At 42.5% G+C, this 27,663-nt stretch overlaps 1 protein-coding gene across 1 annotated transcript in view; it reads right to left on the bottom strand.

The window, feature by feature from the left end:
* Positions 1–27,663, bottom strand: part of CNGB3 (cyclic nucleotide gated channel subunit beta 3) — an 812,110-nt gene that overhangs the window by 469,467 nt on the left and 314,980 nt on the right. Inside the window, exon 9 of the mRNA XM_044065779.1 lies at positions 26,204–26,268. Within this exon, the coding sequence (XP_043921714.1) occupies positions 26,204–26,268 (65 nt within the window). The remainder of the gene's footprint in view (positions 1–26,203; positions 26,269–27,663) is intronic.

The raw sequence follows: 27,663 nt of genomic DNA, 5'->3' as shown, positions 1-27,663 counted from the left end.
TCTAGGGTACTTCCACCTGTGTACTGTGTATGTCTGGGCCCACATTCATGGCATGTCCATCTTTTAGATGGTGACAGATATTGACATCTAAATATTGAGCATGGATGACTGCTGAATTGGCTCTTGAGATGCATTGTGGTTGACCTGCATTTGTCAGAACATGGCCCTGTCATCAACAGTACTGACCATAGGCCACCGTGACACAACCCTCCATGCCTACATGCTGACCACTTCCACACAATATACAACACACAACAACCTAACACACAGACCCCTGCATATTGTACACATGCAGCAATCTAGCCTGTAAATTGGGCCAGCTCAGGTAATCTGTGCTCCACTGTTATTAAACCCACATGCACATGTTACTGCATTTCTATATAGGATTGTGAGGGGGGGGGGTCACACCCGACAACTGTAAACATTTGCTATGACTGTACTGGTATTTCAGGTACTCTGTTGGCTTCCATTTCGTTTTGTATTCTGCCATGTCATGCAGACTATAGGCATATCAGTAGAGTACAGATCTTAGGTTTTATTGACCTACATTTCAGTTTCAGACTTTTTACCATTCAGAACTAACATACAACTGCCAGACCTGTTGTAGTCTGTCTATGTAGGTCTGGTGGGGGGGGGGGGCTGTTCTCCATTGCCATCAATTGGAGGCCTTAGCACAGCCTTTCTTTATGGTCATCTACACCTGTCCTGCTGGCTAAGGCTATTGTTGGGTATGTGAGCCTCACTGACATGCATATGTGTGTGCCCTATGGACACACATTTGGGCCACCACATATACTGCAGTGGAATTTTTCACCTTGTCTAGTACTGCCTACTTTGTTGACACCAGTATTTGTTATGGATTTCATGCTGCCCATATAGGTGTCCACTATCTGCTGCCATCCCATTCAGCCACCTGATTCCCTTGCATACTCACATCCATACCATAGATACAACTAGTAGAACATACTACTCCATTCAGTAATTGATAGGAAGAGTGACTTACCTTGTGGTCTTGCCAGTATTGAGGATGGTGCTGGAGGGCTGACTATGTCAGATGCACATAGTACACTCCCTATACATGGTAAAGCACAGGTAGTGTCATGTTTGGCATCCCTTTTACTGTATGTGCGAGTCAGAGAGAGGTGTAATTCCCTGGGTTCCTACGTGTCAGTGTATGTGCTATGCGTTACCTCTTTGCCAAAGCCTGGGCATAATGGGCATGTCTCATTCTGCCTACATGGGCAGGCTCAGGTTGTTCCTCCTCTGAGTCACACTGTGCCTGTGCTGGCCTTGGCAATGGTGGGGGCTGTGTGGCCCTGCCCCATGCTGTTTCTGCTGCAGCTGTTAATACAGGATCATATTGTGTAGCATGGCACATACTATGAAAATTTGTGTACATGTAGCTGGAAAGTACTGCAAGGCTCCACCGGATATGTCCAGGGACTGGAACCGTGACTTGAGCATCACAAACGCATGCTCTATTATAATTCTGGTGTGTGCGTGTGCCTCATTATGGAGTTCTTGTTCAGGTGTGTGTACATTTCTGATAGGTGTCATCAGCCACGGCTCCAGTGTGTAACCAGCATAACCCACTAGGTGGCCATATGGGATGTCCCCACTGGCAAATCTCTGGTACAGCTGTGTCATATGCCAGATGTGGGAGTCATGATAGCTTCCAGGGCTGCCAGCACACACATTCATGATAGTGCTCTGGGCATCACACATGACCTGGCAGTTGATAGAGGGGAAGCCCTTGTGATTCATGTAGACCCTACCCCGCTCACCAGGTGGTGCTTTGATGTGTATGTGCATGCAGTCTGTAGCACCCACTACTTCGGGGTATTCTGCTATTTGGTGGAAGAGACACATATTGTTGGTCAACACCTCACGGGTGTTGAGGAAATATATGTGCACACCAGCATGTGCTGACATGACATCCAGAAACTGGTGGGGTACTCTGGATGCTGATGCCTGTGAGATCCCATGATATCCCCAGTTGGCCTTTGGAAGGTACCTGTGGCTAGTATTCTTAAGCCTAGATATACCTTGGTATCCACTGGGATGGGTTACCCTCTGTTGGTTCTGTGTGTGAGGCGTGGCTGGCACAGCTCAACAATTTGCTGTAGGATGTCCCTGTTCACCCTATAGTGCTCCACTATCTCCAGCTCATGTAGCCCCTGGTAGGTTACCCTGGGTCTGTACACTGTTCTCCTTCTCCTCACTGTGGGTTGGTCATCAGCATTCTCATCCTCACCACCCTCAGCCTCTTCCACATATTGATGTATGAGAGCGACAGCAGCCCCTATAATTTTGTTAGGTTTGTCAGGTAAAATTTCCCCGTCTGTGTACACCGGTGGTGTAGAGTTTGTGGGAAAAAACAGAGTGAAAGGTGTTTGCATAGTTTATAGTAGTGTGCTAGGCTGCTGCCTGTGTAATTGGCTGATTTTGATACATTTTACCTGACAGTAATACTAGTTCTCCTTATTGCCTTCCAACTGCTGTTTTCCCTTCCCATTACCTTCCTGTTTAAGCCCAGAGGCATGCCACACATACCCAGTGCTCAGATCTAAACAGGGCTGCTATTTCCTGTGTTTTTTTTTGTTTTGTTTAAAACCCAGTGCATGTTGCGTGCACACATTTAGGGAATGTGAACACTGCTAGGCAGCCTCAGACACACCCCCTTTCCTTAGCTGTGCTTAGCTAAGGGCAAACATGGGCCACAGAGCTCCAATAAGCTTACAGCATGCATGACACTCCTCCCTATGAGGTCATCTACCTCTTATGCTTATACCATGGTGTTGCTGCACCTACACGGTTGGATGCAAGCTAACACTGAGGGGAAATCTGTGATTCAGTGTCAATCATAACTGATAATCCCCTCATTTGCATAAAACTGACTGCTAATGCATGGTTACAAAACTGACACTCAGCCTTCCCCTTTAGCAACCACTATTCCATGGTATTTTTATCTTATGCATGCCATTAACTATTATGGCAGAATGCGGATTTTGGTTTAAAAGCTTATTTCCAACTTTTTTCATTATTTTTGGGCCGATCCCGTTTACGCACCGCTGCCCTACACTTAAATGGCTTAAATCAGCCAAAAAAATGTATTTTTTATAATTTTGCAACTATTGCCCATGCCAATGGCCATATATTTGGCCATTGGCATGCCTACTACAATGAATATATGCTTTCTTTGGAGCTGTCATGCCTCCGTTTTGTAATTTGCAGAAATGTATTTGGTTAGTAGCGAATACATTTCTGCAGGTTACACTATTCCTGCACAGACACTTGCCTGCTTCCTGGATCACTAATTCACCTCATTTGCATGGTTTTCACCAGCAAATGGGGTAATTAGCATACAGGAGCTGTGTCCATGCAGGAATAGTGTAGGAGCATTTGTGCATGTCCGGGAGCTCATTCCTGGATCACTCATTGGCCATATTGAGTGCAGCAGTTCTGGCACTATTCCTGCATGCCATGCAGAGCTTGCTGAATCCTGGGGAATATGTCAGTCCACACCTTTCCCATCCTTTAATGTGACCCATGACATGAACAGTTCACTTGTAAATCCAAGCATCTGGACTCATGTATAGCACCTACAAGCATGGACAAGTGTGAGGGTAGCAGATGTTGTATCAGTATGCTGTTTCAGTAAGGTATAATACCTGATGCTGCCATATGTGTCAGTACACTCACTGTGGCCTGTTTGTCAACTATATCACATACATTGGCATTGTTAAGGCAGACAGAGCACTAATAGGTTCCAAACATCTAGATGTTCCAGACGCATTTGTACAGAGTACTGGTATGGCCTGTACAATGGTTTCACATGGTGCATGTGAGGCAGATGCCATTACCATACAGTATAAAGTAATGGCATCAGGAGGTGGTCACCTGCCATGTATGGTACACACATCAAAACTGTATCAGCCACACAAGATATGCTACACACACACACACACACACACACACACACACACACACACACACACACACACACACACACACACACACACACAAAAGTATTGAGATTAGAACTCCTACCTATCTATTTATGTGTACTATAGTATTATGCAGTTATCAGACACACCACAGAACTTACACAATTTCACCTCATCCAAAGGTACTTGTAAGGTAAATGACACCAACAGGACTACCAAATTAGGATGGGTATGGTGGTACTCAACTCAAAATGGTATAACCTTCACAGTACATGATTCCCATACAAACACAAACAGTTGACAGTATTGGGATCAGAACTCCTGCCTATCTAGTTATTTCTACTATAGTGTTACAGAGTTAGATGCTCCTCAGAGCTTATATAATTGCACCTAGTCCAAAGGTACTTCTAAGGTGAATAATATCAACAGGACTACTAAATTGGAGTGAGGCGAAGTGTAAAGGGTGGTATACAAGTCAAAAATGGTATAACTCACATAGTAGATGATTCTCACACACACACACACACACACACACACACACACACACACACACACACACACACACACACACACACATACACACACACGCACAGTTTCCAGTACTGAGATTAGAACCCCTGCCTATCCAGTTAATTGTACTATAGTGTTACACAGTTACTGCATGCACTACTGAGCTTACTGGGCTTACAACTGGCCAAAGGTGCTGATAACTGCACAGCTGAGGTAAAGTATTACAGGTGGCAGGAAGTCTGCTTTCAGTTTCTCCCATACATCTTGCTAGTTCTTTCTGTCTTGCACTTCAAATAGCATTATAGTTTTTCACTTCAACAGGTTATTATATCAATAAGGGTATCACACCTGGGAGCCATCAGCAGTACTCGTTAATCACGAAATTAGCCCCAGTACTTACTACTTAAGACCACCCCTCCTGGCATGATTGAAGTGTGGTTTTCTGTGCTTTCACCCATTAACCTGGTGCACATGTCCATTTTGAGGCACTGTTGCAACTGCCTCATGTACACAGACAACCCTCTCCTCTAAACTCCAAACACTCAGACTAGTGAGAGTTATCCTGATATCACCAAATGTGGAAATATGCATTCTCCAGCAAAGACTGGACTAGCTGGTCAAGAGGATGAGATCAACACCTGCACCACACCATGTGGACCACATAGCTCGCCACAATACCCACTATGACAGCCCTGACATACACTGAAAAGCCACACACCCACCTTCACAGAGGCACTCAATGTGCATTTACACAAACAGCACAGACCAGCAACACAGACACCCACTCAGACACCACGACATAGCACATGCCAAAGGACACATATGTCACCTACACAGTGTATCCCTCAACCTAAGCTCCTAAGGCTGACCACCTTGTACAATACAGTGATCATGAGTGACTCAGTACTGCAGTATACAGATGTCCCTGTCACTATGTTGATTATGGAGGAGGTAACAGCCAACTGTCTATCATGTGCCAGCATTCAACACATGACACTCCCAGTCAGGCCACTCCACAACAGCTATAAGTATCACTCTGTCATCATCCATGTGGGTGTGAATGACACACCTCCCTGGGCTACATGACAAGAGACATGGTTGAACACTCGGATTATGTGGTCCAAGCAGGTGTGACAATAGCCCTGAGCAGTATACTGCTGTCACCCAGAATGATGCTGCAGTACGTTCAACAGATAATTGACTGCAACATTGGCTTACGTGTTGTGTGCCATTCTAAGGGGACCCAGTATCTCTCTGCTTGGGATAACATGATTGACAGACCTCAATGCCTTGTCAGAGATGTCCTAAATCTGTCAGCCCTGGGTTTCCAGGTACAGGGTAAGTGTCTTGCCACTCTTATGGTGCCTTATTAGGCAGTGTTCCAAATCAAATTACCACCTAACAGCTAGACATGTAGGCAGTCTGAGGGTTATGCTGCTCAACGGTAGACATCTAACTGTCAAGATGCAGTCACTCAAAGCACTCCTCAGAGTAGAGGACATTGACATTTGTTCTGTAATGGTGAGGTGGCTCACAGCAGCAGACAGCAGCCCTGCACTAACAGGCTATGATGCATTCCACAGCTGTCAACGCCAAAACATGGACCACACTTCCACAGGTGGTGTTGTCTCCATATCCATAATGGATATGCACACCTCCAGACTAGTACCCCAGCATAATGCATCGGAGGTACTTCAGTAAAACTGACTTTGGGGAATAGTGCAATCCACACCATAGCCTGCTATTGGTCCCTAGCTATGTTCCTAGACTGTCAATGCACATTCTTCAACACCCTGGCATCTATGAAGGTCCAACCCAACACTGACATAGTAAGAGACTTCAACTATCCCTCCAGCACCTGGGGAAAGAAGTCATGCACCAGTACACTGGCCCAACGCTTCATGGAATTCATCAGTTCCAATGCCCTGGACCAGCTCATACTGACCTCCCCCCCAGTAGAGGATGCAACAACCTTGACCTGTGTTGATTACTTACATATGGGACTGTTGGTTGACCTCAATTGTCAATTCCTACCTGCTCAGATCAAAACATGATGTAATCAACATGGAGGTCAACATCTCACCCACACCCCCATAAAGATAACCACCTTGCAAAACCTCTCCAATGCTGACATTGCAGTCATAAAAACAGAAAGACTTCACTACACCCATGCCAATGGGAAATAGATGCATGACTGTCGCATCATACACATATGCACTGCACAAACATGTACATGGATGCATGGCACTAGCCACAGCCACAGAACACAGACACTGTCCTCCAAACACTGGAAGCCATTGTGATGGTCCCCTGCCATTACTAATGTGTACAACAGAAGGAGGACACTGTTGCAGAAAATGGTGGTGTCCCAAGACTGGTGAACTCCCTTATTAACCTCGAACACAACTTTGGATCCCTCATGGAATCACCTACAGGCAGCTATGAAGGCAGATTTGCAGCAGACACTGACAACAATCACAAAAGCCTTTGATAGTTATATCAACAACCTCCACAGCAATAACCACAAGTGCTGTGAGTTACTGCACAATGCTGATTCCTATTCTGACACAACAGATATTGGCCACAGTCTTGCCAACACATGCAGTGCCAGCTTTACCCCTCTTCCCTCCAAGGGGATGATCACAATGGCAGATGAATGCCAGGTACCCAGCATTACTGCAGGCCAGGTTAGACCTGCATTGTCCACAGGCAAGGATACAGCTTCCATGGGACCCCAACATATCCGTGGCTGTGTTCTACATGACATTCAGAGAGACCTGGCACCATATCTCTGTGTCCTGGTCAGTCACAGCCTCACCTCAGGCTTTGTCCTTCCAAAATGGCACACTGCCACAGTCATCCCTCTCCATGAAGGGGTAGCATCTACAGACCCTGGGGATTATTGGGCCCTTAGGCTGATAAGTCTAGTATGCACGGGTATGGGCGCATCATCAGGGACCTGATTGACCAAGATATGTGTGATCTCCTAACTCTGGACCCCACACAGTTTGGCTTTGTGAATGGCAGATCATGCCTGCTCGACCTGGTTGACATCTTTCAGTGAGTCACCAGGGCTGTGTGTGACAGTAAGGTGCTGCATACAGACTACCTCAATCTGTCCAAGGCTTGTGATACCATTCCTCAGTCAGGGATTATTGGTAAGCACAACAAACTAGGCATCAACCCCTATATCAGTGGGTGGTTTGCAAATTGGTTCACAGAACACACAGTGTGACAGTGGCAAAATCCAAGTCAGGCTGGCAAGCAGTCACAAGTGGAGTCCCACAGGGATCAGTACTGGATAGTGTCCTATCCAGCATCTACTTCTCAGGAGTCCAGCCCAACACATAGAAACTCTGGCTGACCAAGTTCACAGAGGACTGCAAGCTGGGAGCTATCGTGAACTCCACAAGTGATGCAGACATCCTACAGAAAGGCCTCAGTAACCAATGAATGGTGTGAAAACCATGGCCAGAAGCATAACACCATAAAATGCTTTATCATTCCCTTTGGGAAAACACTCAGTTCCCTGTATGTTCCACATCAGTGGGAGCCCAATGAACACTGTAAGCATTATAAGAGATCTGGGGGACACAGGTTGACAGCAACTTCTCCTTCAAACACCACATTGCCACTGTGGTCAGGAATTCCTTCTATATGGCACATTGCATTACCAAAGGTTTTGCATCCAGGAAGACAGAGGTAATGATCTCTGTCTACTATTCCCTCATCAGACCACTCCCCAAGTATTATGGCCCATTTGCCATGCACCTCACTATATACCTGCTACAGATGGAGAAGTCACAGAAGCACCTCACAAAGTGGTTCCTAGGCATTAAACACACATCCTACACAGACTCAGAGGACCCAAGATATAATCTGTGTCATATCACCTAATTAGCAGCTATCTGTGCTTGACTTACAAAGCCATGTCTGACCCAGCTGGTTTAGAAATGCTACATATAAATCCAGCCGCACCACACACTGTAGAGACCTCTACCTCAGTACCACAATCACCACAACATGCTGGTGGGACAGGTCCCTCACCAGGAGACTGCACATGCCCTGGAATACACTTCTCATACATGTAATGCAGAGCACCTAGCTGACCCTATTCCAGATAAATCTTGATGACTGGATGGGTAATAGACTGTTCAACCCAAGGATCACTGCAATGACTGTACTTGATGCTATGTGCTAGGCTTGTCAAGGCTCCTGGGCCATTACCTACCACACACTTGTGCATAGGTGCCAGAACCATAAGGCGAAGGGGGGGGGGGAGCACCCCCCCCCACACACTTTTACAGCTGCAAGACCTGTAAGGACTCATGTGTGCATCACACACTATTTAAACACAAAAGTGCATGGAAACAACTACCTGATCACATCAAGCCTGCTGGCAGATCATCCACAGTAAGGAGAGATATTTAATGTGTTCCCCCAAGACTGTCCATTTATTTATTCAGTAGCTGGTGTGCTCCATTTATTTATGTAAGTAGCTAGTGCTCCATTTTTGTGTGTGTGTGTGTGTGTGTGTGTGTGTAAAATGCCCCAGTTACATTTAACTGGTGCTTGTGTGTAAAATTCTCCAGTTACATTTAACTGGTAGTTAGAATTTCTGGTGCTCTGTTTTGTTTATATAAGTTGTGTGTGTCCAGTTACATTTAACTGTTGGTTAGAATTTCTGGTGCTCCATTTTGTGTGTGTGTGTGTTTCTGAGGCTCAAACCCTGCAGCTTAGGTACAGGAGCCTGCATTCTCTACCCACACCACCACTTGTGATTCAGGGAGTTTAGTTCATAGGTCTCAACTGTTTAGATTTTCACAAAATATTTGGCTCATACTTTTGGTCTGTTCCTCTTAAAATTTGTGGTTTTCTGGCAAATCAGTGAGAATGGAATTCATTAAATAATGATAGCCCTTTAAGTTTCGGTCTTCCTATCTTTTTGGAAACACATGGTAACACAAAACATTCAGTCTTCCTATCTTTTTTGGAAACATATGGTGACACAAAACAGTATTTTAGCAACTTTCCAAGATTATACAAGCAATATTTAAAATGTGCCCCTGGTTTTGGGCTTTTGCCCCCCCCCCAAATAAATTTTGGCTGTTTCCCGATTTCTTCGTCTGTGAAATTGAATGATTCACTTTTGTCAAGTGGGTGGTGCAGTGGTAGTGTTTTTAACTCCCAGTTTGATTCTTGGCTGGGGTGCCTTCTGTGTGGAGTCTGTATGTTCTTCCTGTGTTTGTGTGGGTTTCTTCTGGGTGCTCCAATTTCCTCCCATGTTACAAAGACATGCATCTGGAGCATTTCTCCCTGGGCATCTGCTGAAAATTGGCTTTGTTCAAAGTTGGACTTTCCTGTTAAATAAATAAAAACATTTACAAGGAGCTGAGAGCTTCAGGGGAAAAGAAGTTTAGTACTGCTTTGTTTGCATTGTTAGTAGCACAAGTAGTATTTTGATGCAAAAGGCTGTGGGTTCTACTCCCACAGTATGCAGATGGATCACTGATACTGTACTATGTTGTACTTTAAAGGGAGTGGATGCTGCAGTCCTGTGAATGTCCTCCTTTGGAGGAATTAACTAGTAACTATGAACTTGTTATCAGTTTGCCATCCATTCCCTGTTGCAATATTATTAGCTTATCATTTTTTAATGTAACATAGGCAACTTATTCTTCAAGGGTAACAGCCACTTTATTTGTAGATGAAACAATGAAATATAAAGTTGTTTCCTAGCAGCAACCATTTCAATAGTTGCAGATCCCTTTAATGTGGGATTATTTAGTTGACTTACTTCTGCAGAGATTTTGCATATTTACTGATATTGGTGGATTGTAATGACAGATGTTTGAGTGGCCTTTTATGGTTTAAATTTTCTGAAATGGGTAGTTTTGTCATTATTGGTTCATACATTTTGTTTCATTGTTTACTAGAAGACTGTTCAAAACTACAAATTTAAAACACATTTTAACAACTGGTGCTGTATTATACAAGGACTATAATTTAATACAATCAGGAAGGTGAATGAAAGAATGCATATATGTATGCATGGCCTTAAAATGTGTTTGAAAACAGCTCAGAGGAAAGTGTGAAAGGCTCAAAATTATGGGCAAATTTTAAGCTTTAGTCTTGTTACCAAAGCAAAGAAGGTAAAACAGTTCACACCACATTACCTTGACCTGGCCAAGCCATTTGACACAATCCTTTACTCAGGTGTAGTACAAAAGATGAATAATGTAGGAGCAAATGCATCACTAGTTGGATAACCAACTTGCTCACTGGATGCAGGAGATCAAAATAGGGGAAGAGACCAGTCACTAATGGAGTCCCCCAGGGTTCGGTGGTAAGACGTTTTCTGTTTGTCATATACATCTCAAAAGTAAAAGGAAATACCAAAGGGCTCTGGCTGGCTAAGTTTGAGTTGACTGCAAGCTAGGAGCAGTTATTGAATCCCCAAATGACTTAACAATCATGCAGGAAGGTTTGTCCCAAATAACTTTATGTCAAAATCCTGACAATGTCCTCTGAGAACTGGCCCAATTGTTTGGCATTTGGGAACTTGGGTGTATAGTGACCTAACTTTTGACCATGTGCCCAGAGTCATAAGAAAGCCTTTCTATATTGCACAGCTTATAAACAAATTGATTGTGACTAGATCTAGAGATGTTGTTGCCCCCATTTACAAATCTCTCATTGGGTCAATCATTTTGTATAATGCCCACTTTGGCAAGGAGCTGTCCAGCCCCATGCAACAATTGGAATACTTTCAGAGATACCTTACTAAAAGGATACAAGTCCTAAACAATAGGTCTTGCATGGACCACCTCAAAGATTTATTACTATACTCAGTATCCTACAGAGTGCTTAGAGGTGACATGTCTGGCATACAAGGCATCCTCTGACTTAATACAGATGGACCTACTGAACATCAGCAAGTCAAATGACATCAGAAATACTCAGTCCAGGCATCTAAACTGAATGTTGTGGAGAGATGGATATATATCACAGAAGCTACCACTGTTCCAGAACAGATTATCCATACAAATAAAACAAAGCTCATCCATCCATATTCAAATGCAACTTAGATCTAAGGATAGATAATAGAAAATGCACTCCAGGATTGCCCCTCATGCCACTAATTGATAGAGGCAGTTCCTAAATGCTGCATCCCTTACGAGGGTCCACTCAAATTATCTATGGTATGAACACAGTTATTCTCACTAGGGCTAATATACAATTATCAGCCATGGGATAGGTAAGACCAGTCAGAAAATGTTAATTCAAGCACCAAAAAGGAATTGGCTAAGATTAAAACGTCTTCCAAGTGAACCTATGTTGTGGTAGTAAATAGTTATAAAAAATTGCCCTTTTTAGATCACTAAGTGCCCCTCTCACCCTCTGCCCCCCCCCAGTCTTCAACAGCTTCTGGCACCTACACTTGTGAACCTATAAAGGGAATGACATCAGCAGCACTGATAAAGTAGTGCAGTGAGTGTGCAAATGGAGATCTACCAAAACCCACCACCCGGACTCAAGTTTCTACAACTTAGAAAACTCAACCAAATCAGCTGTTAAGACTGACAAAAAGCAAATATATTGCCACCTCCAAGACAGACACCAGCATAATCCTAAAAAAAATTCTGGGCTGGGTTTAATTCCCCTTTCACCAAGGACCCACACCCACCCCTATCCCCAAATTCCTGAAAGGATAATGATCATATAGCCAACAACACCAACAACTTTTTTCAGAATTGGCATCTGGCGCCATTGCCTACCCTGTTTTCAATACTGATTAACCGGTCATCTTCTGAAGCTTCTATTCTTTTAATCTGGAAAATCTCCTATATCCTCTGCATAAGCATGGTGTGGGTCCTGGACACATCTTATTTCCCATCTTTCACGTTAACAACCTCTCTCTACCACCCAGCATGGATTTCCCCCATCACAGTAGTACTCTGCCCTCTCTCTCCTTTGTTGACTCAGTCAACCCAACCATAAACTGGTTTACTGACTACCTCTCTCTTAGGCAAGGCACCAGTGGCCTCCCAAGGAAAAGAACCACCTAGTTCCAACAGCCCAACCTTCCATGTATCTTTCTTCTTACAATGGGACCATAATCGAACCTGTCTCCCCAAAACAAAAAAGGTGAGGTGACCATTGATAAAAAGCTTAAATTTGATACTGTGTAGTTTGACTATCACTTAACAAACTATCTATAACCTACAACCATATAGCCAGATTCATTACAGGTATGCCCTATCGCACCCATCACTGCCCAACATTTTCAAACTAAACCAACTTTTGAGGTTTTCAAAACTATAATGAAGCTAAGCTTTTCCTAGTTTGCAACATTTCTAACCAACATGTTTAACCTGTTCTTTATTCTTGATTGTAATAACAACCATTTAATCTCCATATGTTTACTGTTAAACTTCCTCTGACTATATCTTGTATGTTATAATAAATTGTGCCTTTCTTATGTCTCTGTTTTAATTCCTCTGATTTTAAACCTATCAAAATACTTTATCCTTCAAACAGACACACAATTGCCAGATGTGAGAGAACCCCTACCTAGTGATTTGTACCATAGTGTTACGCAGTTACCACATGCACTACAGAGTTTACAGGGGTGAGAGTTGGCCAAAGGTGTTGATATGGTAAATGACATCAGCAGGACTGATAAAGTAGGGCAGTGGGTGGGAAATATATCAAAATACTTCTACTTACACACATACATACCCACACATGCATTTGCCAGATACAAGTGTAGAACCACTGCCAAACTAGTCATCTGTACTATAGTGTTAAGCATTTATCACATGCACTACTGAGCATACAGGGCTGACAGCTGGCCAAGGTTTCTGATAAGGGGACTGACATTATCTGGACTGATATGGTGGGGCACTGTGAAGTGTCGTGGGGTGGGAATGGCATAAAACTGTTTCACCTATAAACAAACAAAATCACAACTCCCTCAGTCTTGCACACACCACTGTCATACACACACACACACACACACACACACACACACACACACACACACACACACACACACACACACACACACACACACACACTTTTACATTTGTCAGGACTGAGATTAGAACTCCTACCTAAATAGTTATTTGTACTATCATGTTATGCAGTTATCATATGCACCACAGACCTTATGGGGCTGAGGCCTGACAGTGGGCACTTCTAAGATGACTGATATCTGCAGGACTGCTAAAGTAGGGAAAGGAGAAGTGTACTGGGTTGGAATGGACCCAAAATATTTAGCTATGAACACACACATGACTGGGATTAGAACTCCTACCTAACTAGTTATGTGGACTATTGTGTTATGCAGCTATCGCACACACCACAGACCTTATGAGGTTGCGACTTTATGGAAGGCACTTCTAAGATGACTGATATCTGCAGGACTGCTAAAGTAGGGAAAGGGGAAGTGTACTGGATTGGAATGGACCCAAAAGCTTTTAGTTGTAAACACACACACACACTTTTACATTTCTGGGACTGAGATTAGAACTCCTACCTAACTAGTTATGTGTACTATCATGTTATACAGTTATCACACATGCCACAGAGTTTATGGGATTGAGGCCTGACAGAAGGCACTTCTAAGATGACTGATATCTGCAGGCCTGCTAAAGTAGGGGAAAGGGAAGTGTACTGGGTTTAAATGGACCCAAAAGCTTTTAGTTGTGAACACACACTTTTACATTTGCCAGGACTGAGATTAGAACTCCTACCTAACTAGTTATTTGTAGTATTGTGTGATGCAGTTATCACACACGCCACAGAGCTTATGGGGATGGGCCTAACAAAAGTGACTTCTATGGTGGCAGACATCTTCAGGACTGCTAATGTGGGGCAATGGAAAGTGCACTGGGTGGGGTAGGCCTATTCATTCCTAGATCTTACTGACATTTCTCTGTGTATGAGCATGCCCAGTCTGTCCTTCTATAGTACACGTGGGACTCCATTCCAGGGATTGTTGTACTCCAGTCCAATTTGTTTTGTACTACAGCCATACCTTTCAACCTGTTGATGCAGGATATCTGATGATAGCCTATTCAATTGTGGGGACAATGGACCATACAATGATTGTGACAATTTCTCTCAGTAATTTATGGGTTGCTAGGGTTACAGGGCTTGTTTTAGAAGACATCTGTCATATATGCCATTTGACACTGTCATATATTGTTTCAGTACCTGGTGACATACCTCCTTAGATCATCACAGTGATTTGCCAGAGGAATACAGGATGGCTGATGCACACACAAGGTTTATGGGTGAAATACTACACATTCTTGCACAATCCAGCCTGTTGAGGGGTGTGCCTACAAGCAATTGATTGTTGGTGCTGTGGAAATGATCCAACACATTGGTGATATATTACAATGGTGGAATCTCTGTGCATTTATGTTCTGGCCTGGTCTGATTTCCAGTCCACAGTTAGGTACTATACTTCAAACAGGATCAGGGTCACAGGCAGACTCCAGATAGATTTATAGGGGATAGGATATGTGGGGGGGAGGGTCCTGGGCAGATATGTTTGTCTATAGCTACTAGTACTTTGCAATGAGCTCTCCTCAATGGATGACTGCACTTGGAGGGTCTTGTGTATGTCAGACTGTTTGGCCAGCCTGGAAGTGTGTGTTTGTCACACATATATGTATGGCCCACCTCATTTTGCTTGGATGGCCACATGTTGGGGTCAGGATGTTGCATAGGATGAGTGATCAGGGAGGGGTGCGTTACTCTCCATGGTTGTGGCCCAGGGTTCTGCGGGTGCAGACATGTCACCATCTTCAAGGGTTAGGCCTGCCTGCAGTGAGTGCATTCCCATGTTTAAGCTCCTAGCCCTGCCTGTCGACTGTACAGAGCATCACAGAATGTCCACATCCACAACTCATATATTTTGTTGGTTACCAAACAAGTGTGGTTTTCCAGCAAAAGTGTTTTGCAAGTCACTCAGGATTGAAGTTAGATATTTCTGACAGCTGACATTGCAGTTTCAGACTTCGTACCCATCAGACATCCCATGCTACTACAAATCATTCCATCAACTTTATAACATTATTAGAGCAGTATTTTGCAGGTGTCCTTCTCTTTGGACATTCATCACCCTATTATTCATGGCTTTGTCCTGATTTCTGGCTCCCTGAGGCTAGCAGGTTTGCTCCTAGCAGTTGTCAGCATGGCCTTTCTTTTCATTTTGTGGACTGTGTTATGTTGGTGTTATGAACCCCATGGCACTCCCTAAATTGCACTGTGGGTGAGGCATAGGCATTTTCCAGATGCCTGTAGGCCAGGTGTGACAGATGCAGGCCATCTGTAGCAGAGGATTGCATTCTGATGATTATATCTTCCCAGGCTGCCAGCAGGAGACACCCCTGGGATGGCACCAGTAAGTTGACTGTGGGTGTTACTGACAATTGCCTTATGTTACTATTGCACCATCACTCTGGGTGACAGCTGGATGCTGCTTAAGTCTAGGAACATGTTACTGCATTTCTATGGGACTATGGGGGGTGTCATAACTGTACACGATACACATCTGCACAGACTGTGCTAAAATATTTTGATCCCATGTAGCATAGTGGTGTGCCCTATCTTTTAGACTACAGGCATAACAGTATCAACCACAGGTCAGATTGGTCTGGCATAGACATTTGTAGTTTCAGACTTCTTATCTTTCAGAGACATACTGCCACTGCCAGAAATGCTGTGATATCACTGTGTAAAAGTCTGTGGGTGGGGAGTTCATGGATGTTGCCCTGTGGGGCCTTTTCCAAGCATTTCTGTATGGTTGTCTGCAGTTTATCTGCTGTGTGGGGTTGGTGGTGAGTATTGAACCCCCACTTTGACATCCATTCATGTGTCCTATAACCCCCCCCCAGTTATTTGGCTAACCACATATACTGCAGTGGTATTTGTCGACTAGGGTGGTACTGCATGGTGTACTGGGGATACACATCTTGCTGTCCCACAGAGCTGTCAGTTGTCTGATGATATCCCAGTTAGCCACCCCCATTCCCTTACATGCTTGATCAATACCATAGATATGCTATCAGAAAATTCAACTCCATTAGTTTAATTTGTTACAGAGATTGGCTTACCTTGTGCCTGCAGCTGTTGTGAGGGTGGTGCTTGAGGGCTGACTATGTCAGATGCACACTGTACACTGCCTCTACATGGTCAGATATAGGTGGTGTAATGTTTGGCATCCATTTTACTGTGTGTGAGAGTCAGACAGAGAGAGAGAGAGAGATCAGTCTCTGGGTTCCTACAGTGTCAATGTCTGTGCTATGCATTGCCGCTTTACTAAGGCCAGGGCATACTGGGCATGCCTCCATCTGCCTACAGGGGCAGGCTCATGATGTCCTCTGTGCCTGTGGAGGCTTTGGCAATGATGGGGTCTGTTTGTCCCTTCCCCATTTTGTTCCTGTTTCTGCTGTTTCCGCATGATGATATTGTGTAGCATGGCATATACTATGACCAAGTGTGCACATGTGGCTGGAGAGTACTGCAAGGCTCCATCAGATATGTCAAGGCAGCGGAACCGTGACTTGAGCATCCCAAACACATGCTCTGTAATGATCCTGGTATGTGCGTGTGCCTCATTATGGCATTCTTGTGTGGGTGTGCGTGTGCATTTCTAATGGGTGTCAGCATCTCCCAGTGATACAGCTGTGAGGAATGCCAGATGTGGGAGTCGTGATAGCTTCCAGGGCAGCCAGCACACACATTCATGATAATAACCTGGGCATCACACATGACCTGGCAGTTGATGGAGTGGAACCCCTTATGGTTTATGTAAACCCTACCCCGGTCACCAGATGGTGCTTTGATGTGGATGTGGATGTGCATGCAGTCTATGGCACGCAATACCTCTGGGTAGTCTGCTACATAGGTTCATAGGATGGCACTAGGCTATCGGCCCTTGGGCCTATACAAGCCTAGCCATAACAATTCCCTGGATATTTCTTCCCACAATATTTACTTCCCTGGACCCCTGTCTAGCAGGGTGACTGACTTGATCCCCGGGGTGAATTTCCTATCTCCTATCCAATCGTCAAGGTTCCTTTTGAAGAGGGCCAAGGAGGTGCTCTGCTTAACATGTATGGGCAGTCTGTTCCGGAGTATGGGGAGTCTCTGGGTCAGGAACCTATCCCTTCAGCAAGTTTTGTTCATTGTGATGACAAGGTTTAGCTCCCTGGAGCATGTGGATCTGAGGGATTGGGATTTCTTTAAGGGAGCATGTCCAACAGCTCAGGGTTTGACATGGCCTTGTATGTTAAGCAGAGGTCACCTCTGAGTAGACGATATGCCACAGAGTATAGCTGGAGTTTTTTAGATGGTCAGCATAAGGCATCTGCTTTAGGCCTGTGATTCTTTTAGTGAGATATTTTTGCGGCCTTTCCAGCTGTTGCAGATGTCTTGTGAGGTACATACCAAACGGGGCGTTGTACTCTATAATGGGTCTAATGAGGGATGAATACAGTGGGAAAATGACCTCCTTTTTTCTGGATGAAAAGCCCTTAGTGATGAGGTGTGCCACATAGAAGGTTTTCCTGACTGTTTGGTGACATGGTTATTGAAGGTGAGACCACTATCCACCTGTGTCCCTAAGTTTCTCATCACACTTTCAGTGTTTAGTGTACTGCCACCTATGTGATAATTCATGGGTACATGGTTTTTCCCAAAGGGGATAACTATACATTTATTGGCATTAAGCTTGAGCCCATGGCTCTGGCACCAAGCATCTGTTTCGGTAAGGCCCTTTTGTAGAATATCTACATCATTTGGGGATTTAGTAATGGCTCCCAGTTTGCAGCCATCTGTGAACTTTGTTAGCCAGAGTCCCTTAGTGTTGGCCTGTACTTCAGAGAAGTAGATGCCAAACAAGAGCGGTTCCAGGACTGAACCCTGAGCTACTCCACTTGTCTGGAGCTGGATTTGGAGTTGGCTACTTTTACAGTCTGGGTTCTGTCAGTAAGCCAGTTGGCAACCCATTGAGTGACATAAGGATTTATGCCCAGCTTAGTAAATTTATCTATGATTCCAGAGTAGGGGATGGTGTTGAAGGCCTTGGCAGGGTCCAGATAGGCTGTGTGGACCGCCTTACCCTCATCCACAGCTCTGGAGACTGATTTGAAGAAGTCAATCAGGTTCAGGAGGCAAAATCGGCCCTTCACAAACCCAAACTGGGTTGGGTCTAGCGTTTGAAGGTTGCCAATGTCTTTGTTTATAAGTTCCATGATAATGCGTTCCATGCCCTTGCAGATCAGGCTATTCATACTGATGGGACGGTAGTTCCCGGGATCCAAGGTGGATACCCCCCTTGTGGAGTGGGATAACTGTAGCTGTGTGCCACTCAGTGGGCACAAAGCCTGAGGTGAGGCTATGATTAAACATGACACTTAGGTGAGGTGCCAGTTCATTTTGTAGTTCATGTAGTACACAGCCTGGGATGTCATCTGGTCACATGGATGCTGTATTCTTAGCTTTGGGGAGTGCGGTTTCTATCTGTCTGGCTGTGATTACCAGAATTTGGCAATCTTTTGGTATTGAGATGGACCCTTTAGGAGGTGAGAGGGGGGTGAAGTTGGCACTAAATTGATCTGCCAGGATATTGGCACTATCCTTGGGATCAGTATATTTAATGCCATTCTGTTGTAGCTCAGAGCAGATCTGAGCATTGCCATTTAGATTCTTGACATAATTATAGAATGCCTTTTGGTTGTCTTTGGAATATTTGGCAATTTTATTTTCTTAACTAGCTTTGGATAATTTTATGAGGGATCTCAGCCTCTTACTGAGGCTGGTAAGGGAGTTTTTTGCATCCTGGGATTTTCCTCTTTTCTGCAACAGTTTCTTCCTTCTGTTGTATAGTTTGTTTATGGCAGGGGACCACCAGATTGGCTTCCTTTTTTTGGAGGAGAGAGTCTTGGTTCTATTTTGGATGGCACGGTTCATGCACGAGTGGATGTGCTCATACAGTGCCTTAGTGTAGGATTCAGCAGTCAAACTTTCAGATCCCGTCTGCATGGGTGTCATGAAGTTTGTCACTTCTGACTTAAGTAGCATGAAGTTGGCTTTGGAGAAGTTTTTTATGAATGTTTCCTTACTGGGGGGGGGGGTGGGATGTGGATGTCAAGAGTGATTTGCTTATGGTCAGACCTGACCAATGAGAGGGTGACTGACCACTGGTGTGGAACATCTATCTCCCATGTTGGTAATGACCAGGTCTAGGATATTGGAGCCCCTGGTGGGACAATGGATTAGTTGATCCAGGGCATTGGAATTTATGAATTCCGAGAACCGTTGGGAAAAGGTATTGGTACCCGAGTAGTTTTCCCATTTAATGGCAGGGTAGTTGAAATCAACCAGTATTAGAGTGTTTGGTTATATCTTAATATTTTCCAGTATGTTTATAAAGGTGTAGTGAGAATCTTGGGGCATGGTGGGGGATCTGTAGCAAGCTAGAATTTGGATTGCAGTCTTACCTAGTGTTAGTTGCACCTGGAGAATTTCAGATGCTTTATGTTGGACAACTAGCCTGGAAGTGTGAATATCCTTGGTGAATATAGACACTCCTCCATCTTTAGTGTTTTGGTCTTGGTTTGGTGGCCGAAAAGTGTGGTAAAGAGTTGTACCCTGGTATTGCATGGGGTGCTCTCTGGAGCCTTGAACCAGGTCTCAGTTACTGCACAGATATCGATGTCCTCCATTTTTAGGAGTGCCTCAAGAGAGTGCATTTTGAGGTTTAGACTTCTAGCATTGAGTAGCATTACCTTCAGATTTTGCATGCTTGTATCTGTTACGGTGGTGGTTTTGTCCTTTGAACCTTGCCTAAAAAGGCACTATAGGGGTGGCAAGAGCTTTAGCCAGTAACCTGAATCCCAGGGGTGACAAGTGCAGACCATCTCTGGCAAAGCATCATGGTTTGTCGATCATGTCTTCCCAGGCAGACAGATACTGGATCCCCTTTGAATGACACCAGAATCTTAGCCAAATGTTGAAGTCAATCATTTTGTCCTTATACTGTGGTATGATTCTGGGCGAAGGCAGGATGCTACTCAGGGCTAGGGTCATACCTGCCTAGAGCACATGATCCAAGAGCTCTTCCATGTCTTTTTTCATGTAGTCCAAGGAGGTACATCTCAAGTCATTCATTCCAACATGGACAATGACAGAGTCGTATTTGTACTTGTTGTGGAGTGACTTGAGTGCATGTGTTATGTGGTGGATCTTGGCACCCGAGAGGCAGCTGACTGTAATTTTCTCTTTGTTCAGCCTGGTGAGTGGGACATCAGTGTGCCTATAGAGTCACCTACACATGGTGGAAGAGATGCATATTGCGGGTCCTCTCCTCACGGGTGGTGGGGAATTTAATGTGCTCCTTGGCATGTGGTTGCATGGCATCCAGGAACTGGTGGAGTATCTTGGTGCAAATGCCTGTGAGACCCCCATGATATCCCCAGGTGGTCTTTGGAAAGTACCTGTAGCTAGTATACTTAGAGCTACACATACCTTGGTATCCACTGGGAAGGGTTCCCCTCTGTTTGTTCTGGATGTGAGGCAAGGCCGGCACAGCTCCACAATTTGCTACAGTATGTCCCTGTCCACCCTATAGCACTCTACTATCTCCAGAGCATGTCACTATCCTGGGCCTGAACACTGTTCTCCTCCTCTTCATAAATCTGGAGTGGTTGTCAGCATTGTCCTCTTCACCACCCTCAGCCTCTTGCACATACTGATGTATGAGGGCGACAGCAGCCCCTAACATTTTGTTAGTTTTGTCAGGTAAAATTTCCCCGTCTGTGTACACCGGTGGTGTAGAGTTTGTGGGAAAAACCAGACTGAAAGGTGTTTGCATAGTTTATAGTGGTGTGCTGCAGATGCTGCCTGTGTGATTGGCCGAGTATGATACATTCCACCTGCCAGCTCTATTACTTGTATTTGAGTGCCTCTATTCTGCTCTTTCCTTTTTTTTTTTTTTTGTTCCACTTTCCAATTCCTGTATTTTTTTTATTTTTGTGGTTTAAATCCTGGTACGCACTGCCCAAAACCAGTTTAGGCAAGGTGAACAATGCTATACAGCCTCAGACACACCTCCTTGCTTACATATACACAGTACTGCCATTTTCTGTGTTTTTTTTTAAGTCCCAGTGCACACCGCGCAAACCCGTTTAGCTAAGTTAAACACATTTTAGCAGAAATGTCCCTCCCTGGACGCGAACACGCTCTTCATTTCATGGTATAAGACATTACAGCCTCAGACACACCCCCTTGCTTAGCTGTGCTTAGCTAAGTACAAACCCGGGCAACGGAGCTCCAATGTGCTTATGGCAAGCATGACACAACCCCTTTTCATGTTAGTTTCTCCTCCTGCCTACACGATCCTGTTCTAGCACCTACATGGTTAGGTGCAGGTTTTGGACTTAAAATAGTTTGTGATTCAGTAAATTTCCCCTCATTTGCATACCCCACTGCCTTAGCTCATAGATACTGCACTGATACAGAGCCTTTCCCCTTGACAACCACTGTTCCTGGTATTGTTTTGATTCTGCATGCCATAGGCTATAATGGCAAAATGCAGATTTTCTTTAAACTTGGGTTTTCACATTTTTTTTTTGGCATGATCATGTTTGCGCGCTGCTGCTCTATGCTTAAACATCTGAGATCGGCCACAAAAAAAATTTTTTTTATTAAAATTAAACATTTATTCATGCCACTGACCATATATTTGTCCATTGGCATGCCTACAGATGTGAATACATGCTTTTATTTGTGCTGTCATGCCTCCATTTTCTTTTTTGCAGAAATGTGTTCAGTTAGTAACTGAACACATTTCTGCACTGACACTGTTCCTGCATGGAGGCCTGTCAGCTTCCTGAATCACTAATTCACCTCATTTGCATGATTTTCACCAGCAAATGAGGTGATTAGCATGCTGCATGGTCTTCTGTGCAGGAACAATGTAGACAGGTTCATGCATGTCGGATCAGCTGTTTGCCGAATCGCTCGGCAGCCGAACTCGATGCAGGAGCTGCTACACTGTTCCTACATGGAGTTTTAGCTTTCCTGAATCCCAGGGAGTGATATATTATACAGGGCTTTTAAAACAGTGATATATTAAACAGGGGTTATAAAACAGTAACATATCACACAGGGGGTTTAAAATGGTGACATATTACACAGGGCTTATAAAACAGTGACATATTACACAGGTTTTTGAAAAACAGTGATATTACAGAGGGCTTTTAAAACAGTGACATATTACACAGGACTTTTAAAACAGTGATATAACATGCACTGACACTAACTTGGATTTATATCGCTGCAAGTCTCTTATGCTGGTGTAGAAACTATTATAACTGATCCCATAATTTTCAGTCCATGCACCAAAATATACAGCAGAATAGTTTTTACACTTTTAGCTAAGTCAGCAAGTACTCTATATGGTTCTTTATTAAGTTGCATCACAATATAACTTGTAAGAAGTATCATAATACTTGATGGGATTGGTTGCCTCTCCCGGTCATTCTGTATTATGTAGTTGATAAAAGTTTTTTTTTATTTTTTTATGTGAACAGATAAGAAGGTTATTCAGTCATAGGCTGCTAGGGAGAATGCTACAACTGTCAGGTGTGATAGTGCTACCGTTAACTAAAGTGCGATTCAGAGACATGCTTATTAGCTGAAAATGAGACCTTTCTCAGTACAGCCGTGGCACGCTCTGAATTGAAATTTTTAACTGTCATGGTAGGGCTTTTTCTGAATTCCAGGGGGTGTGTTTTAATTATAAAAATATTGTCAGAATCTTAATTGTCAATCTTGTATTAATAACATAAGAATATGTTTATTCATTTTTAATGACAGTAGAAGATGACAAAATTGTTTTAATTACTGTATTTATACAAGACTATTTCATGGAGGACTAACAAATATTAAGAAATTATTGTTAGAATGCCAACTGAGTAGCTGCTTTTGGGTTGGCTATAATAGCATGAATAGGGTTATTTTCTAAATCAAATATAACCTTTACAAATGATGGGATTTTACAAGTATCATTAAAAATTATGTTTGATCTGTATATCCCACCTGGTAATAAAATTAAAGATGATAACGAAAATAAAATGGATGCATTAGTGTTAATGGGAATACTACAGAGTTATAAGAAATTAGTTCATGGTACTTAATACAAGCAATGGGTAAGTCCGGGTAAGATTAATATAGCAGCACTGGTGGCTCTGGTATGGGGTCACTAAGGGTGCTGTGGTATATGGGACAGCTACTGAAAGAAGTTCTGTAAGTGAAGTAGTGAAGGGGTGATGATTTTTGCCAGTTGTGCTAAATTTCCTTTAATTGTCAAGATTAGAAGAAAAGTGACATATTTACTAGTAAATTGGTTCAATGAAAATATTCATCTAGAAATGTGTACTAATAGCAAAGATCTACGAGAAGTCTCTTCTTGGTTTTCTGGGGAAGATGAGGTCTAGTAAAATGTTGAAACTGACAGTTACATGATGGACTGACTGAAAATATTTTGGAAAGATTTGAGTGTGTGAAATGAATCATATGACAGTTATATGCAAATGCACTCACAGCAATTAGTCAGTAAAGAATTAGACATATAGGATATAGGATAGTATATGGTACATTAGCTGAGGAAGTTATGTCTAATGCTATGGAACTGTGGGGGAGATGAATAACACTGCATTTAGTTAGGGCAATAGGTCAAGTATGTTTGCCTGGACACTAATAAAAGGCTATAAGGACAATGGATATAAACAGCTGTTACATAAAACGTTACAATATAATCTGATCTGTTAGTAATTAGGAAAGAAAGCAAACAGGCAAGCAGATATTTCAAGATAACGGGTTTGATAGTACCTTTGATGAAATATATTGGGAAAGATAAGGAATACTGAAGATAATGAATATATTTTTATCTCATCACATATAAGACATAATGCTTTTTATTCTAATAGCAGTAAAGTAAGAAAAAAATCTAGTAACAAGATGCAATGCTGTGACAAATATTGAAGGAAATTGTTTAACTAAAGAAAGAAAATAATTAATGTTCAAAGTATAGCGAATGTGGTACATATTATCTAAATTCTATAGCTGTTTCTTTATTGAGATGTTTTAAATATCAGTAAAAAGATTTTGAAAAATTAAAGATGCGTATGTAATGTAGATCACATAAAATAGTTAAGATGATAGATAAAATAAATAAAACAAATTAAAATAGATAAAATAAATAAAATAAACTAGTGGCAGATTGTTAAAAGCTTGGCGATGATTTGTTACATTTGTAAACAAAATCAAATACTGGATCCAAAGGCCTAAAAAAGGTGGGCCATCAAGGAAGTGTTAAATATGTAGCCTGGGTCACAGTTTTAGACATGATCTACGATATTCCATAGGCTAGAGACTCCTTATTATATTGCTTAATATGATGGATCTAAAGCAACTTGTGGGAGAATATAAAAATAAAGCCAAATATACAGATCAAGAAAGCCCATTAAATATTTAAGCCAAATATACACAAGGGTTTCAACATTAATATATTTAGAACAAGACTCAATTCTGTGCACTTAGCCACTTCAGATCCTGCAACACGGATGTCATAGAGTCACCTCTCCGATGAGCCATTAAAAAGGTTTCACCAATATCTGGTTCAGTTGAAGGTAAGAAATACACTCCTTATCTTGTCTAGTTAAAAGTGCATTGTAATAAGTTAGTTGAGAAGCAACCCATACAAGTATCTTATCTGGTAAATTGCTGGGAGGCATCAGGTATCATAACTAGGAGAGTTTTTTGATAATATTAAGTCAAATAAGCAATATTTGTAGCCCACTACAGCAGAAGACAAGTTGTTGACAAACATTGATCCAAGATTGTTAATTTAATCCAAAATGCAGGAGTATTGTATCAATACTTACTGTAGGCAGTTGTATAACAAAGCTAAGGTGGTAATATAGGTGTAATGCAAACATTTCAGTCTTACCAAAAATAACTCACAGAACATTAACTGCAATTTAGTCAACATTTTCCAGAATATAATTACCCAGCTTCAATGCAAGGCACATAAGAGAGATAAAATTGAGTATGCTCAGATTAAAGGTGGAGTGACACCTGCACCTGGTCATTTCTATAGGAAACAGCATATATTGAGTAAATAAGAAGGTGACTTGATTGAACCTTGCAGATCTCTGTGATTTAATGGTGTGAAAAAAGACAGGATAAGATCAATGAGATCACAGAGCAAACATTGGGGGATCTAGCACTCAAAAGAAAATTGGGGACATGGTTAAAGAAACTCTACAAACTACAACTTAATGTATTAATAAGGCACCTGCTTTGATCATGGAATGTGAATTCCTTAAGTAGTATATCAGTGAGTAAATATTGATTGGAATAAACAGGGTAATTTACAACCTATAAGAATCTCAGTGTGGCATTAGGAAGAACTGGACTGAAAATAAAGTACATGCACTAAAATTGTTTTAACTTCTCCCAACATATGTGAAAATGAGAGCACTATATGCTGTGAAATCAGTAAGAAAAACAGCTTCTGGGAATACAAGAGCTTAAGTATCTGTGGTGGGACATCTGTGTATATTATGACACAGAGTGATTGTGGAAGATATTAATGACATTCAAGAAGAAGAACATTCTTTTCTGATTTATTTCTGGGTGACTTCTGTGATATCTCATACCTGTAAATGTAGGCTTTATCCATTATTCCTTCCAGCCGGTCGTTGAATTCAAAAAATGATGAATACTATATTGGAATCATAAAGAGAGAGAGAGATAGAGACAGAGAACCGTTAGCTACTGTGTGATATTTGTGTATAAAGAAAACTGTTTTATCTCAATCACTTTATGCAGTTAGAAAAAGCAATTTGTTCCTGGTGACAGGTTACTGACGTTTTTCTGCAATACAAGACAAAGCAAGGAGGATGCATTCTGTAAGCATATAAATTAGTATAGCTGGAGTGAAGTGATGGTGACTCTAGAGTGGTGTGACACAGACTACCATTAATGTCCAGTGTTCCTGTACTGCCCATGCAAATGTCCTATGGAAAGGTGACATGCGGGGATGGTCTTCTCACCATCTGAGTCACTGACTTGGAAACTGTGCTAGGTCGTACTGAATGAAGAAGGGTGTAGGTGGGTTGCATCACCTTCTAATGTGCATGTTTGTTTGTAGTCTGGTCTAGGCAAGCACAGTTTTATTAATCATGGTAATTTAAGTCTTTGCTGTAATGAAATTAAAATATCAGCTTAACATTAATGTAATTTATTTTGATCTTTATTATCTCTGTTTCTTACATCATATTTAAAAAACTACTGTACAGTTTTCATCATCAACAAATTATAGCCTGTTAGCACTCTAGTTATTTGCCTAATATTCTTACTTCATGATAGTTTCTAGGCTCCCTCCCCTCACCTATTCATTTCTCATTACCTCATAGTTAATTCCTGGTTCAGTTTTATGGAACAAAGACAGATGTTCCCCTGCATAGCAGCCATGAATTTTGTGCTGATAACTACCTATTAGTTACTCTAAGTTGTTCACCTACTGACTATTCCCATTGTCTCTTGTGAATTTAAACTGTATAACATAAATAATGCAGCCTGCAACTGTCCTCCCCATTTATCTATTCTGTGAAATAACTGCATTTTCTTCTTTTGTTGTTGATTCTCTGCAGTCTCAGTGCTTACTTATAGCATAACAGCCTACTCCATTCACTCTGTTATGTATATACCTTTATCATGCATTCTGTAGTTGCTGTGGTTACCATAATTCACAGGTCTTTAGTGTTTCCTGTAGCCATTTCTTCATGGATTTCCTGTGTTTCAGTCCCTTCAATTAATTTACATCACTGTTAGAGTTAGATATATCATTCATCTTACATCAATTCTCTGTTACAGTGTAATCTGCTTCAGCAACCTAGATGAGGCAAACTGAGGTTTCCATAATTTTTCTAAATCCTGTAAAAATATTTGTAGATGGGTAGTGAATAAAATCCATGTAATGAGAATGCACACATATATTGTCCCCCCCATTAAAACCAATAATCTTTTATGCATGACTGAATAAACTCTGTCATCTTTTATGAGCTCTCCACTATGCACTTGCCAAATGAAACTGTTCCAGAATGGAGCCCTGCTT

The sequence above is a fragment of the Protopterus annectens genome, chromosome 3.part0 (assembly GCF_019279795.1).
Source record: "Protopterus annectens isolate FY-2018-M chromosome 3.part0, PAN1.0, whole genome shotgun sequence".
NCBI classification, from domain to species: Eukaryota; Metazoa; Chordata; order Ceratodontiformes; family Protopteridae; genus Protopterus; species Protopterus annectens.
The sequence above is the reverse complement of the archived record's forward strand: the minus strand, read 5'-3'. Positions and strand labels throughout refer to the sequence as shown.